The sequence below is a fragment of the Monopterus albus genome, unplaced genomic scaffold (assembly GCF_001952655.1).
Source record: "Monopterus albus unplaced genomic scaffold, M_albus_1.0 scaffold34.1, whole genome shotgun sequence".
NCBI classification, from domain to species: Eukaryota; Metazoa; Chordata; class Actinopteri; order Synbranchiformes; family Synbranchidae; genus Monopterus; species Monopterus albus.
In genome coordinates, this window is record NW_018127914.1 from 3,563,633 (window position 1) to 3,578,982 (window position 15,350).

Here is a 15,350-nt window from a genome sequence, read left to right on the forward strand (position 1 = left end):
CAGTCTCCGGGGGCTGCTGGCGCACCCGACCCCGCCATAATGCTTACTGTACAAGGAAGGAAAGAAGGTAAAGCACTGACCCAACCAAATCGAAACAGGCCGAGTCGAGCTAACGTTAACGGTGAGTCAGAGGTAACGACAAGTATCACTGAACGAGCCAAGCGAGGCGGCTGCTGAGGACTTCCGTTTCCGGAGAAACAGGACGGGGGGTGGGGCATCAACCATAATAATACAACTTGTATCATTAAACTTTTTTATAGTATCTGTCTGTCTGTTTTATAGTATCTTTAGTGTCTGTCTGTGTAATAATCCTACAAAAAACTCACAAAACTATATTCCACAATTAAAATATTGAAGTTTTTTTTTTAAGTCAAGTCAAAGGTCAAAGTGTTTATTATCATATGCACAGTACGGAAACACGTTTCCCTGTACAATGAAATTCTTACTTTGCCGTCGACATGAATGCCACACAATAAAAATGAAATATAAAATAGATAAATAAGTAACAAAATCTAAGTCACTTTAAAGCAGCAAATGAAGAGATATAATAAAAATATATAAGAATATAATAAGAGAATGTATGCTGCATGGGAGCAGCATGGGAGCAGTCAACAGTCAATGTGCAAACTGAGAATGTAAAGAGTACAGGTCATCAGTACATGACGTATTTCCTGGTAATAAACTCCTCAGCTGTTTAGGAGTCTGATGGCAGAGGGAAAGAAAGGTGATCTTCTCCGCAGTCTTTATCATTCTCTGCAGGCGCTTACGGTCCATAGCTGGCGCCCTGCCATCCCAGACAGTGATGCAGCTGGTCAAGATGCTCTCAATGATGCAGCTGTAGAAGTTGCAAAGGATCCTAAGCGACATGCCAAACCTCCTCAGCCTCCTCAGGAAGTACAGCCGCCGTTGGGCCCCCTACCTACTAGGGGCCGTTCTGATCCACACTCCAGTCCATAAGGTGGCGGTAATGCACCTAAAGCTATTTTACCAACCGCCATTAAACAACAGAAAAAGAACAAGACTCTTGAATTATATAACATCCCAGTAAAAGACACAGTGAAATATTCAGGAATTATAATCACAAAGGATGATAAGAAACTGATTAATGATAATTTGGAAAACTAAACCACATAAGGTTAAAAAGGAAATTACAAATACCTCTTACAGAGGGAGAGCTCAACGTTCTAGATTTTTCTTCATTTAACCATATTATAAAAATCTATTGGATCAAAAGATTTCTAAAAAATCCAGATAGCATGTGGAATATCATCCCAAATTTCCTGTTTAAAAAGGCTGGTGGTCTTAATTTCTTATTAATGTGTCCCTTCGTTGTGGGCAAGCTCCCAGTCAAACTCTCCATAAATCAGTCCTTATGAGCTGGTCTCTATTGTATAAGCACAACTACTCTGCTCCATTAATATTTTTTATAGAATAATGCCATTATCACTTACAACAACGAATCCTTGTTCTTTGAAAACTGCTTTAAAAATAGCATTGTACTTGTAAAGCAACTGTTTAACTGTGATGGAGTTCTGTTGTCATATTGTGTCACAGGGTTCCTGTCTCCCAGCACGAGTATAATATTGTTATTAATGCACTTCCGTTTGGCATTCTCTGTTTAGCACGCTCCTTCTCAAACACACACAACTCTATCAATTTAGATATTGCTGTTAATGGCACTTCTATCTTTGATAAAAGATTCAACAACATCTTTATAAAAAAACTCCTTCATTCCAAGAACAACAACAGCTGTTAAACATAAATGGCCATGCCAGACTCTTGATGGAAGAACATGGAACACTGTTTTTACTTTGCCCTACAAATTTGTCTTATCCAACAAAGCTACAGTGCCTTGCGAAAGTATTCGGCCCCCTTGAACTTTGCGACCTTTTGCCACATTTCCGGCTTCAAACATAAAGATATAAAACTGTAATTTTTTGTGAAGAATCAACAACAAGTGGGACACAATCATGAAGTGGAACGAAATTTATTGGATATTTCAAACTGTTTTAACAAATAAAAAACTGAAAAATTGGGCGTGCAAAATTATTCAGCCCCTTTACTTTCAGTGCAGCAAACTCTCTCCAGAAGTTCAGTGAGGATCTCTGAATGATCCAATGTTGACCTAAATGACTAATGATGATAAATAGAATCCACCTGTGTGTAATCAAGTCTCCGTATAAATGCACCTGCACTGTGATAGTCTCAGAGGTCTGTTTAAAGCGCAGAGAGCATCATGAAGAACAAGGAACACACCAGGCAGGTCCGAGATACTGTTGTGGAGAAGTTTAAAGCCGGATTTGGATACAAAAAGATTTCCCAAGCTTTAAACATCCCAAGGAGCACTGTGCAAGTGATAATATTGAAATGGAAGGAGTATCAGACCACTGCAAATCTACCAAGACCTGGCCGTCCCTCTAAACTTTCAGCTCATACAAGGAGAAGACTGATCAGAGATGCAGCCAAGAGGCCCATGATCACTCTGGATGAACTGCAGAGATCTACAGCTGAGGTGGGAGACTCTGTCCATAGGACAACAATCAGTCGTATACTGCACAAATCTGGCCTTTATGGAAGAGTGGCAAGAAGAAAGCCATTTCTTAAAGATATCCATAAAAAGTGTCGTTTAAAGTTTGCCACAAGTCACCTGGGAGACACACCAAACATGTGGAAGAAGGTGCTCTGGTCAGATGAAACCAAAATCGAACTTTTTGGCAACACTGCAAAACGTTATGTTTGGCGTAAAAGCAACACAGCTCATCACCCTGAACACACCATCCCCACTGTCAAACATGGTGGTGGCAGCATCCTGGTTTGGGCCTGCTTTTCTTCAGCAGGGACAGGGAAGATGGTTAAAATTGATGGGAAGATGGATGGAGCCAAATACAGGACCATTCTGGAAGGAAACCTGATGGAGTCTGCAACAGACCTGAGACTGGGACGGAGATTTGTCTTCCAACAAGACACTGATCCAAAACATAAAGCAAAATCTACAATGGAATGGTTCACAAATAAACATATCCAGGTGTTAGAATGGCCAAGTCAAAGTCCAGACCTGAATCTAATCGAGAATCTGTGGAAAGAACTGACAACTGCTGTTCACAAACGCTCTCCATCCAATCTCACTGAGCTCGAGCTGTTTTGCAAGGAGGAATGGGCAAAAATTTCAGTCTCTCGATGTGCAAAACTGATAGAGACATACCCCAAGCGACTTACAGCTGTAATCGCAGCAAAAGGTGGCGCTACAAAGTATTAACTTAAGGGGGCTGAATAATTTTGCACGCCCAATTTTTCAGTTTTTTATTTGTTAAAAAAGTTTGAAATATCCCAAAAATTTCGTTCCACTTCATGATTGTGTCCCACTTGTTGATTCTTCACAAAAAATTACAGTTTTATATCTTTATGTTTGAAGCCTGAAATGTGGCAAAAGGTCGCAAAGTTCAAGGGGGCCGAATACTTTCGCAAGGCACTGTAAAGAACTTTCCTTTAAAATCTTACATAAATTTTACCCATTAAAGTCTATTATTTGTAAATACATTCCAAACATAGAAGGAAAATTCTCCTTTTGCAACAATGAGCTAGAAACTTTAGAGCATCTTTTTTTTCAATGTGCACATGTTACAGTATTTTGGACTGACTTTTGTTTTGATCTCAAAATTATCTTGGTAAGGAAATTGTACTTAAAGAATATGATATATTATTAATTTTTGACAAGCCTCGTTTCTCTAGCAATGAAAAATTTGTTATTAATGTGTTCGTTATTTTGGCCAAATTCTTCATCCATAGAATGAAATTTCTGAAAAGAAATCACCATCCTTTTTTAAACCACCCTAACAAAAATCGATCCAAAACCATTGACCTCCTCAAACGTTTTAATTTTATATCAGAATAGCCTTACCTCTTTGTATTTTCTTTTCTTTGTTCTCACCTGTTTGGTTCTGTTATTCTTTTTCACCTTGTTATTATATTCCTACTTTTGTCCTGTTATGCTCTAAATGCACTCTGTTATACATCTGTTGTGACAATTTGTGCAGAAAAATCTCGTATTGATTTGCATTATTAATAAAAACATTTTAAAAAAGAAAAGAAGAAACAGAAGAAGACGAAGACGACATTGACATTGTTGTATTACAGCCGGAACCTTCATTGTACATTTTGTTTCCACCCGGAGTTATGTGACGAAAGAACGTCAACTAGGTTGTGTACACCGTAAGTTATCGTGTTTAGGTCTTTGATAAAGTAGAATTGATTTTTAATGAAAATCATCCATTAAACGAGTTAACTGACGTAACCGGAAGAACAATCGTACACTTAACCTGCCTGTCGCTAGTGTTTATAAAAAGGTTAAAAAAAAAAAACTAACTAACGTTAAGCCGGTGTACCGACTTTATCCACCAAATACCATGAAGATCAAGCGACAGAAACAAGCAAAGAAAACAATCAGTTTCTACAAATACAACTTCAGCTTCAGGGAACCTTTTCAGATTCTCATTGATGGGACTTTTTGTCAGGCTGCGCTGAAAAACAAGATTCAGATCAAAGAGCAGATGCCCAAGTATCTGATGGGGGAAGTTCAGCTGTGCACCACAAAGTGAGCACATTTAGATCTGTAACGTTGCAAGTTAAAATTATCTGTCCTGTTTAGTCCAGTATCCTATCATGCACCCACGTCTATGTGTGTCTTGTCTCAGCTGTGCATTGAAAGAACTGGAGACTCTGGGGAAACAGCTGTATGGAGCTAAAATCATCCTGCAGAGGTTTCAGGTCAGGAAATGTCCACATTTCAAGAATCCAGTTCCTGCATCCGAGTGTCTTCTGTCCATGCTGGAGGAGACAAACCCACATCACTACTTTGTTGCCACACAGGTAAATACTGTGAGATCCTACACAGTGTTTTGATATAATGAATCTTGAGAATTCAGGTTTTCTGTTGTTGCAAAAACATGGGGCTTGGGAGCCTTGTAAGTGTTCACAACATGGGGAAAATCTTTAGGGTGGTGATGTCATTGATGGTACAAAAAAGAAAAAAAAACAGTGCTCTGCTGCTCTAGTTTAGAAGATTTTTTTCTGATGTTTTCCTATATTTTAGTTATTTTCTCATGAAATGCTGACTAGTTTGACATTTTTCGACACCTAAGAGTTATTCAAGTGAAACCACCTGAGTTTTAAAGGAGAAAATCATTCATTTTGCCCTCAGGATGCCTGGCATGGGTTTTGTCCTGTGGAAGAGGGGCTTACATAATAAACTATTTCACCTTCTAATATAGTGGAAGCCAAATAAATATCAGTTAAGGAGTTGCCATATTACCATTTGCAAGTCTTGGAAGAGATAACTTAGGAAAAACTAAATTAGGCTCAATTGAAGTATTATTGATGTAATTACGGGAAGTCTTAAAATTGCATTCAAATACAGTTACAATTTACAAATCTATTTGGTGTGTCTGTGTGATCTCCAGGACCACACAGTAACCACAGGCCTTAAGAAGATCCCAGGTGTTCCTCTGCTCTACATCATCCTTAACACCATTGTGCTGGACAAACCCAGCCAGGCGTCCCTTGACCACGTCCAGGCTGTCCAGCTGGGGGAGCTGGTAAGCCCAACCGAGCAGCAGAGCATCCGTAGCCTGAAAGAGGAGCAGGGCATTGGCCAGAAGGATGGAGAGAGGCGGGGGAAGAAGAGGAAGAGGAAACCAAGCAACCCTAACCCTCTGAGCTGCTTGAAGAAGAAGAAGAAAGGGGTGCCGACACCACCGCTGAAGAAGACCGAGCAGGGGGAGAATAGGAAAAGAAGTCGACACAAGAAACAAAAGACACAGGGAGGTGATAATATGTCTGCTGTAACTGCTATGTAATATGTCAGGAAGACAAGCTTCAGCTAGTTTGTTTTTTGCATAAATGTTATTTGAAGATAAGTGTTATCCCTAACACAGTTACAACCAACGCATACATTTCTGGTGTTTTTCTAATGCTACTACATAGATAAATCAGTGTTTATTTACCCAAAATGTCATTAAATTATTTTATTTTTTTGCAGTTTCTATAACTCAGGACTAACAGACATGGGTTGAGAACCGTTGTCTTACGTTTATACAAAATAAAGTGGCTATACAGCGCATAGCTGTAGATATTAGATGCGCTCAGACATTACATGATGTACACTTTATAAGGGAGCAGTTATGAAAAACAGTGCATTCAGCTGTCTGCAGAAGCACAAGGAAGACGTGTGGACACAATGATTTGATGCTCTGCTTCTTTATACTGGATGCTGCAACTTTTTGAAATTGTCTGCAGTATTATGGTAATAAACATTGAGTTTAGAGTTCAAACATGACAAACTTGAATATGTCCATCCAGACTTCACTTGATCATGTCATCAGCTCTTCCTACAGATTAAAAATCCATTTGCTTTGAAATGAAAGCAATCCATTATTATTGTTATACAGTACAACACTAAGTGAACATTGAACAGAGAAAATGATCTACTTGTTTGACACACTCAGAGGTTACTGGGGAAGTGACACTGTTGAAGGGTAACAGCTAAACAGTCTTTATTATCAGGATAATACATGACTCTTTGTCAACCAGTTGTGACCAATGATCGTCCATACAGTATATAAAATGGCTACTAGATAAAAGGAGTCCCACACTTCAAGTTATTTTAAGATTAAAAGATGGCAATAAAAAGTAGATAGTAGTAAAGTTGTTTCTGGGACAATTCCACTCTAATAAAATATCTCAGGACAGAGCATGCACACACTGATGTTTATATCATATCTAGCTTTTTTTTTTAGACTGTGGCTCAGTTCCATAACCTTAACAAAAGACAGCATAATGTTTTTTTAAATAGGTGACAAATGAAAGGAAAAACCACAAAGTTTCTTAGTAAGCTGTTGGGCCACCATGTGCCACTAGCACAGCTTCACTGCACCCTGGCATTGTTTCCACCAGTCTCTGGAACTCTTCTGGAGGGATGAACATCATTCTTCCAAACATATTCCCTCATTTTGTTATGATGTGATGGTGGTAGAGTTAAAATTATTTCCAGCTGTGAGAAGCTCCTCTATTTCTTTTCATTTGCATTGTGGAAGAATAGTGTATGGTGTACATCATCTTCACACCCAACTTTTGTTTATTATTAGTATGCATACTAACAGTTCTGTGTATGTTTTGTCTTTTTTCTAGTGTGAGCAATCTTTAAAATTAGTATGGAGTATGGATTTGGCACACAACTATACTTTTCTGACTCTTATGCTGCATGAACAGTCAATAATGCAAGCAAAGCATTTGTAAAAACACCAGCTTGGAATAGTTTGTGTTACACTACAGTTGTATAAGGATGAATTGCTGGTTGAGTCTATAAATCACTACCTTAGTAAATGTTTAATTGTACCCTTGCAGCACATGCTCCTTCTGGCTAATGTCTGTGTACACAAGAACTTTCCTGGAGTAGTGAGACAGATGAGACTCCAAATGACACGGTTGATTGAGCTGTCGCTGTTTAAACACACCGTTGTTGGCCACTGTAAACATGTCTTCAGAGAAACTCTTTTTAACTTTGGTGTCATGCTAGTACAACACAAGTGGTGCTTGTCAAAATGTGTGAGATCTAAACAATAAGGTGCAGATACAGCACAATCTTTCTTTAGCACAGGGTACTCACACCATTTAACTTACCTATTGTTAATTTTAGCTATGCAGCCAGTTTTAGTAATGAACATAAATAATATGCTGAAAAAAATCATCCATTGTTTGGAGCTTCAATCCTCCCCACTGCATGAGGAACATTAATAAATAAGACAGCCAGTATTGTCTTGACCAAATGTAAGGAGTATAGAGAAGGTTTTTTATCCTTTTCACGCTCTAAAGTTGTGTTTTCTAGATGATGTGAAAGCGAGGTCCAGGTGTAGCTATAATGTCGCTGTAAGGCTCCTCCTGGACAAGCTCCACTGCCTGCTGCTTCTTCAGAACCAGGAAGCTGTAGAACTTGGCAGCTGCCTGCTTCCTGTTGTTGTTCCTGCACAGGTCGAGCAAACTCACCGACTGGGCACCTGTTTTGGCCATCACCCTCTGTGTCAAGGTGAGAGAGAGTCAGGAGGGGGACGTCTTTAGCATTTCTTCTTCTGTGCTGTATTACTACATATATTATGATTCTGATATTGTTCCTCACCAGCTGCATTCATTTTAATCAGCAGATGCAACATTCAAGCACAATTATGACACCAAAGACAGAAACTGTCATCCTGTTCTTCTGCCTGTAATAAGCTGTGAGCATAGCATATACACACCTGGAGACCATGAAGCATTTGCTGGGTCCTTTTGTTCCACCTCCTCTCCTCCTGGTCCTGGTCTCCTCCCTGTGCCTCCTCCTCCTGACACAAACAGTACAGTTGCAAACATTAAAAAAAGTTACAATCCTTCTGTATAGCCCAGGGTAAAATGAGTGTGTCCATGCTCAGCTGACAAAACTATATAAAACTACAAGTACACCATCTCACCTCTTCATCAGAATCATCATCACCCTTCTTCTTGTCCTTGTCAGAAAGCAGGTCCAACTCTATCAGCTGGCTGATGTTTGTAGTGGTGGTTTCCTCTGGGGGCAAATCTACACTGGATGATGCCTCCAGCTGCTGGGGCACATCAGAGCCTCTAGACCCCTGCTGCTGTTGTTGGTGTGGCTGATCCAGGGCTCCCATCTGGGGTGAAGAAAGTAAGAGGGCAGAGACTGAGGGTGATTAGAGTTGGTAGAGAGGACAGAGAGAGAGCATATTGACCAAAACTGCAAAGAGGACAGTGGTACTCACAGGCAGGGCTGGCTCAGTGTCCTGGGCCTTGCGTTTCAGGCCTCGTTGAGAGGATGGAGGGGGCATGACGGACTCATCCAGTGTTGTCCTGCTGCCCTCCACAGCTGAAGTCTGCAGAACGCTGGCTTCTTCCATGATGGTCTGGTCTAGAAGGACCATAATATACATAACATGTTAGGAAAACTCACACAGAAATATTTTTCCATGAATGTTTTAGTTCACTAAAATTACATGTGAGCATCCACTGCCCTCCTTTTCTTAGCAATTTTCCCACTAAATTGAGAACCCTTTAGTCAAGGAGAGCTGATATCTCTCCTTTAAAAATATCTGGTGCAAGCTTATGTATACCAACACAAATTAATACTGTGGGGAAAAGTAAGTGCTCAGCGCTTACAGTTCAAATTGTCATTACTGTTCCCACCAATGTAAAAGACATGTTACCCATGATGTCTCTTGGCTGGTGGCCTGTTGTTTCCTCTCTGGGCACATCAGGGTTCTCCAGATCCTTGAGGAACTCATCCAGACTATCGGCCTCCCCACCTTTCCTCCTCTTCCTCAGCTCATCTGGTACTAGTGGTGTCAAACACCTCGTAAACATCTGGAGAGCAAAAAGGGTGAGAGGACAAACAGAAAGGTACAGTGTTTCGGATGTGTAAAGTGAGTGATTGTTGTCACGGTGTTTAATTATCCCTGAATAACTGTACATCTCTGTTACCTTGAGCAGCCTAGCATTCCAGAGAGGCTGCGCTGGGAGAGAGAAAAGCTTCTCAACTCCTCCGGTCTCCTTCCACATCATCAGCTTCTTGGTGGGAGGGGCCAGATCCAGGGTGGTGACGATGTCAGAGTAGTCAGACAGCTGTGCACGAATAGTTTTACTATCCAACTCTTTTACGCTGTCCACAATCAGCTTCCTTTTACGCTTTGCTTTGGTCTCCTTCACTGTACAGGCCATTCACAGATGGAGACGAAATAGCACAGCAAACCATTTATATTTTTTCTCCTACACCTCCTTTGCAGCCATCATATGGTATTTTTGTCACAGATCTGTGATGTGATCTTGTTCTATAACACGTGCAGGAAACCCATTAAAAATAAATAGGAGCTGTGTGTACTGCTCACTTTGTGAGGAATGTTCAGACTGAAGGTGCACCCTAAATATGGGCAACACAGTGCTGTAAATATGCTGCAGTTATCTCTTCTCAGTTGGACTCAATCACCTGAAACCTCATGGAAATCTGTCTGGAAAAACAAACCAGCTGCATTACCTGTGATGTCGATGGGCTCCAGGGCAAAGGTTTCTTCCTCGTTGTGAACCAGGGTGGTTTGTTCTGCCTGGTCAGCCATGGCAGGTAGGGGCTCTGGTGGGTCTGAGTCCGGACTATCTGGGGCTCCAGCTAACAACACACAATCACATTCTGTTGGACATACATTTAACAATGTAGAGGCAACTGCATTGTAATTTCTACTGAATGCAACAAAGCATGAAACACTGAGGTGTTTGTTCAGGTCCTGCTGCTGGAGAGTGGTGGAACGGACCTGAGAGGGCATCAAAGTCATCATCGTCATCTCCGTGGTCCTGAGGCATCATCACACTCTCTGCGATGGCAGGAGGGTCATCAAAGATGCCGCCCCCATCTTCGTTACTCAGGAGCTTGTCCACTACACAGAAAAATAGTCATTGTACTTTTTGAGCCACTGGTCTGGGGAGAAACAGTATCATTTACAGATGTCAGAAAACTAAAATGTTCTCACCAATTAAATGTAGCTCCAGTGTCTATGATGTTGACAGGCTCTTACCCAGCATGCCTCCCTCATTGCTCTCCATGGGATTGTCTCCGAAGTCGTCTTTGTACTGGTCGTCATAATCCAGGTGGTTGGACTTGTCAGCCATCTGGTTAGCCCCACCCTCAGCCTCCAGCAGCAGGTTGGAAGCTGATGCTCCCATGATGTCCACCTCAAACGCACTTTCTTCCCGCATCATCTCACGGTCATCCATCCCGAAGTCCGCTGCACAACAGATAAGTATCTTTATATTATGTTATACAGAATGTGGTCGAGTATAAGAATTTACATTGTCAACTAACAACGGCAAAAAATAAATCCATAGTGTTTAAACTGCTTGTTGCCAGTGACCACTTGCGATGGGTAGAATGAAGGGGTGACAGTGCTCCTGTGTAGCTGCTCAGTTGCAAGATGATAAGGCTGTGGGTTTACATGGAAGTTCCTACTGTTTAAAATAAGATTGTCAAGCATGACACTACTGAACGAAAGCATGCCTGCTGAGAACCTACCAAAGTCATTGTCCTGCAGCAGGTTGAGATTGCCCACCTCCTCTCTCATGGTGATCTCCTCCACTCTGCTCTGGTTCAAGTTGAACTGCTGAGCCACGTCAATATCACTGAACAAAACACAGCAGATTCAGTATTTATCTTGTATTTACAGCACTTGATGCTTACCCAGTGCCTTCCTGCATCCCTGGGCCTGTCTTGTCTCCTTGAACATTCGTTAGTGACATTTCCTAGAATGTATCAGTGGGTTATTTGTGCTGATCAAGAGCAAGAGTGAAATCTATCACAAGAATTCTTCCAAATGAAGACAGAAAGCTTGCACGGTTCTATATAATAAATGTCTACCTAGCCCTCTCTCATACCATCAGAGGACTCACTCTAGGTCTGGTAGTGGTTGGTCAAAATCATGGAACTCCTCAGGTAGAGTGATAGCATTGTAGGCTGCTTCTCTGTTCTCTTCTGGAAGATCCACCACACCTGAAACAACACAATGTATGAAAGAGTTACAGCATGTGACATAGCTTAAGTGGCAGGAATGAATCTGTGTGATATGTATTTATACATGTATGTACAACATAAGATTTGTATCTAGATGCACATACATTGTCTCTGTTTCTTTAAGAGACAGTGTGTATGTGATGAACTTACTGCACACGCTCATTGTAGATGGAAATATGTATAAATTATAATTCTACTGTATAAAATAGTAGATTATTTTGGCATGTGTGTTTGTTTATCACTGGATAATCTGTATGTCCAGAGACAAAGCTGTAACATTACAAAAATGAATATCATCTTTTTCAAAGGATGAGAAAAACGCTTCAGTATCTTGAGACGCCTAGAGGAAAATGCAGAAGTCACTGCTGTTTGGGAAGCCCAGTTTTGACTTGTGAGTTAGATTTTGTTCTCAACCTGGTCTAAACGCCATCTTGATCTTGATGAAGGCCTCATTACAGTCTGCCAGCAGGTACTTGGCCTTCCTATGGTAGATTCTCACCACCCCCAGCAGCAGATGCCCCGATGTTCGTAAAGCCATTTTCACCTGTAAAAGAAATGACATTACAATACTGTAAGAAATAAATCTGCAGTGTTTTATAGCAGCTGTTCTGTTTATGTCATATAATATCATCAGTGGTGTCTCAGAGTATTCAATCAACTGAGCAAATGTAATCTAAAGCCTGATGGGAAAAGCAGACTCAATAGCTAGTCTCACAATAAGTCTGACATTATTAGTTGATTCACATCTAATTTTTCTTTATTTTAATTCATCTACTAATACCAGGGAGATCTTTGCCAGTCCAGTGCCACTTACCTTTATCTGGCTTCAAGCAGTGGCTCTGTCATACCAATACCCAAAATATATAAACAACACTGTGATAGACTTGGTGACCTGTCCAGGGTGGACCCCAACCCTCACCCAATGTCAACTGGGATTGACTCCAGCCCTCCCGCAACCCTCTTCAGGATTAGCAGTATAGATAATGGATGATGGAAAAATATATAAACATCTCCTTGAAATGATAGAACAATTTGCTGTTAATCAGCACATGCACTCGTGTACTTAGAGTACATGGCTGTAAAAAAACAACAACATATAACCTCCATTTAAAGTGAATGGGAGTTGTGAAAGTTAACCACACAACAAATTACCTTGGGTGAGATGATGCTCTCCACGCTGCTCTCCAGGTTGCACTCAAACACATGTGCCTTGGTCAGCTTCTTGTCCCAGTGGGCTGCCAGCCAGATTTTGGCCAGTGGCCCACGTTTGCTGAGGACAAAGTGGGCGTAAAACATCGTCTCAGCGTGGTCTCACCACAAGGGAAAGGGGAAGGGGAAGGGTGGCAGGCCTGGAGAGAGGAAACAACATGCTGTATATAACTGAGATCACAACTCTGAATAAACAAACCAAATGTGACAGCTGAAAAGAGGCATTCATTATGTTATCTGAGCTTGTGTTGGCAGACTCTGAAGGTAGGGATATGGTTGTTGAGCTCAACAAGACTAGAGGCAGCAGTTCATAGCAGGGTAAAAGCTGATTGATTACTTGAGACTTTTCTAAATCACAGAACCCTACAGATTACGGTGTGACCATCACTCCCACACTATGGTACAGGACTCTTTCAATGGCTGCTAGCAGACCCACAGAACATCTTCACCCCCCATTTATTGCACATATTCTTTCAAAATAATGTCTATATGCTGTGCATAACACTCACCATCTTGGAAACAGCTGTTGAAAAAAGGCCTATTCCTGAGCTTTTGACCATAAAATACAGTCTTCTTCATCAGATGAAGGTTGCTCAATTGTTATGAAATGGCAGGCGTTCAAATTTTATTAACATGCTGAGTACTTTTGGGACTTCTTGGCTTAAAAGTTCAGTTTCACATCACATTCTGAAAATCTAAAGTTCCATGACAACTGAGTAATGTCTCCTGGTGATGACCATGTAATACTGTTGAAAGCTCTGGAACAAAGGAGTAAGTGGAGCTTGACTTCAGATTGCTCAGTCAACTACTTATTTTTTAATTTCTTGTTTGGGACAACTTGTTACTAGGGCTGCAACTAATCATAAGTTATTCATCCGTCAAATATTCTAAACTAAACTTCATAGTCATGTTTTTCTAGTAATTTTTCTTCCAAAACCCCAAAATATAAATTACATTCCATTTATTTTAATATTAAGACATGGCAAAAGCAGCAGATTCTCAAAATGTTTATACACCTGTTATCATGTGACTCAGGTCATGTGATTAACAATGGAGGAAGGCCATGATATATGACAAGTTGGAGTTTTGTTGGGCCATCAAAATATCTGCAACTATTCTAACTGTGAGTAAACCTTTTAGTCGTTTTAAGCAAAATGTCACGTTTACTAGTTCCAGATTCTCAGGTGTGAGAATTTGTTGTTTTTCTTTGTTATATAACTTATAAATCTTTGGGTTTTGTCTGCACTTCGGATAAAACGAGCTATCAAACTAGATCACATTTAGTTGACTGGCATTTTCACCATTTTGATGAAAATTAAACACAAAGAAAGCCAAAGATTAATACAGAGAGTATGCAGATCAATTAAGTGAAAACAGCGTTAACCAATTTCCGTCTTTTGGTCAAGCTAAGTCACCACAGTTTGTTATGAAAGGACAGTGCATCCTTATTTTTACCTCTAGTGTCCTTCAATTAGGCCACTACCTTCTGTTTTGTTTTGTTGCTCATTCTTGTGATACTGCCTAATTTACATTTCACTACCTGCTGTCTGAATCCCTGGAAATCTGTAAAATACCTGTGAAGGCAAATGACATGTCTGATATACCAGCGGCATTCGCCTATAGCGTTTAACGTAACCTACCTGCGGCTTAACGTAGCCTACCTGCAACTGCAGCACCAAACGCAAATATTAGCCTGTTATCAGTACAAAGTGTAATGAATGGTTAAGGTTACGCAAACTGCTAGAAAACGAACCCGGGCATTTCTAACTCAGAATGTCTTTCTAGTTAATTGCATGTTAATTAGATGAAACCGCATTAACCGCTGTCTCCTCACACCAGGTAGCTAATGATGAAGACTAGCTACCGTGTCGGCGAAGCCAGCGTGTTTTTGCTCACATTGATAAGTGAACATTTTCTTCACCATTCATATAAAACATAAATGACCCACCGGTTACCCGCTGTGTGTTTCCCTGTTTTGCAGGCTGTGGTGTTGCCGGCTCTGTTACCGCATCCCTCCTCCGACGAAAACAAACAAGATGGCGTCCTCTCCGTAGATTGGACGGCGAAGCTCAGCTGGATGCAGAGCGGTGCTGATGTAGGAGATGCTGATGCTGGGCCATGTAGGTAGTACTCAGGTGGTTACTTAGATAAAAGTAGCAATACTACAGAATTAAATTCCTACTCCTTTTAATATTTAAGCAGAGGTGTGGAAAAAAATTACCTGCTCCCAACGTAAAAATATGAAGAGTCATCAGACACCTTTAAATCAACACCTCTCTAAAACTGTCTGAACAAAACCAAACATTATCACCTTCAGGAAGAAGGATTTACTGCTGGACTGTTGAATTAGGCTGTGTTAGTTTTAGCTAGGTGTATATATGCAGTGTGTCTTTCTGGAACAACACTAATCCTGCAGTTGCTTCCTCCAGCTTTATCAGGCTACATCAGGCCAGGGGCACATCATGGTCAACTGAATTTGCTCATATGGCACAGTCTGGCTCAGCTGACAGAGGGCTGAGCACTGCAGTCTAAGGCTGCTGGACGAGGCCGATAT

General features: G+C 40.8%; 2 protein-coding genes across 4 annotated transcripts; one reads left to right on the plus strand and one right to left on the minus strand.

The window, feature by feature from the left end:
* Positions 1-4,099: 4,099 nt before the first annotated feature.
* Positions 4,100-6,747, plus strand: utp23 (UTP23 small subunit processome component). The gene is made up of 3 exons (XM_020597362.1): positions 4,100-4,591; positions 4,692-4,866; positions 5,457-6,747. Exons 1-3 carry the CDS (start codon positions 4,404-4,406, stop codon positions 5,850-5,852), a joined length of 759 nt encoding a protein of 252 aa, XP_020453018.1. The 5' UTR covers positions 4,100-4,403; the 3' UTR covers positions 5,853-6,747.
* Positions 6,748-6,841: 94 nt separating this feature from the next.
* rad21b (RAD21 cohesin complex component b) lies at positions 6,842-14,832 on the minus strand. 3 transcript variants are annotated; one of them, XM_020597356.1, is made up of 14 exons: positions 14,745-14,832; positions 12,740-12,936; positions 12,002-12,131; positions 11,467-11,566; positions 11,093-11,199; positions 10,599-10,808; positions 10,338-10,460; positions 10,067-10,195; positions 9,517-9,740; positions 9,243-9,399; positions 8,802-8,947; positions 8,496-8,693; positions 8,286-8,369; positions 6,842-8,067 (listed from the first exon to the last, which is right to left on the minus strand). In XM_020597356.1, exons 2-14 carry the CDS (start codon positions 12,881-12,883, stop codon positions 7,876-7,878), a joined length of 1,944 nt encoding a protein of 647 aa, XP_020453012.1. In that variant the 5' UTR covers positions 12,884-12,936; positions 14,745-14,832; the 3' UTR covers positions 6,842-7,875. The 3 variants fall into 3 exon arrangements, with proteins under 3 accessions (XP_020453012.1, XP_020453016.1, XP_020453013.1); XM_020597360.1 differs by lacking the exon at positions 14,745-14,832 and adding an exon at positions 14,437-14,512; XM_020597357.1 differs by lacking the exon at positions 14,745-14,832 and adding an exon at positions 13,306-13,400.
* Positions 14,833-15,350: the final 518 nt, after the last annotated feature.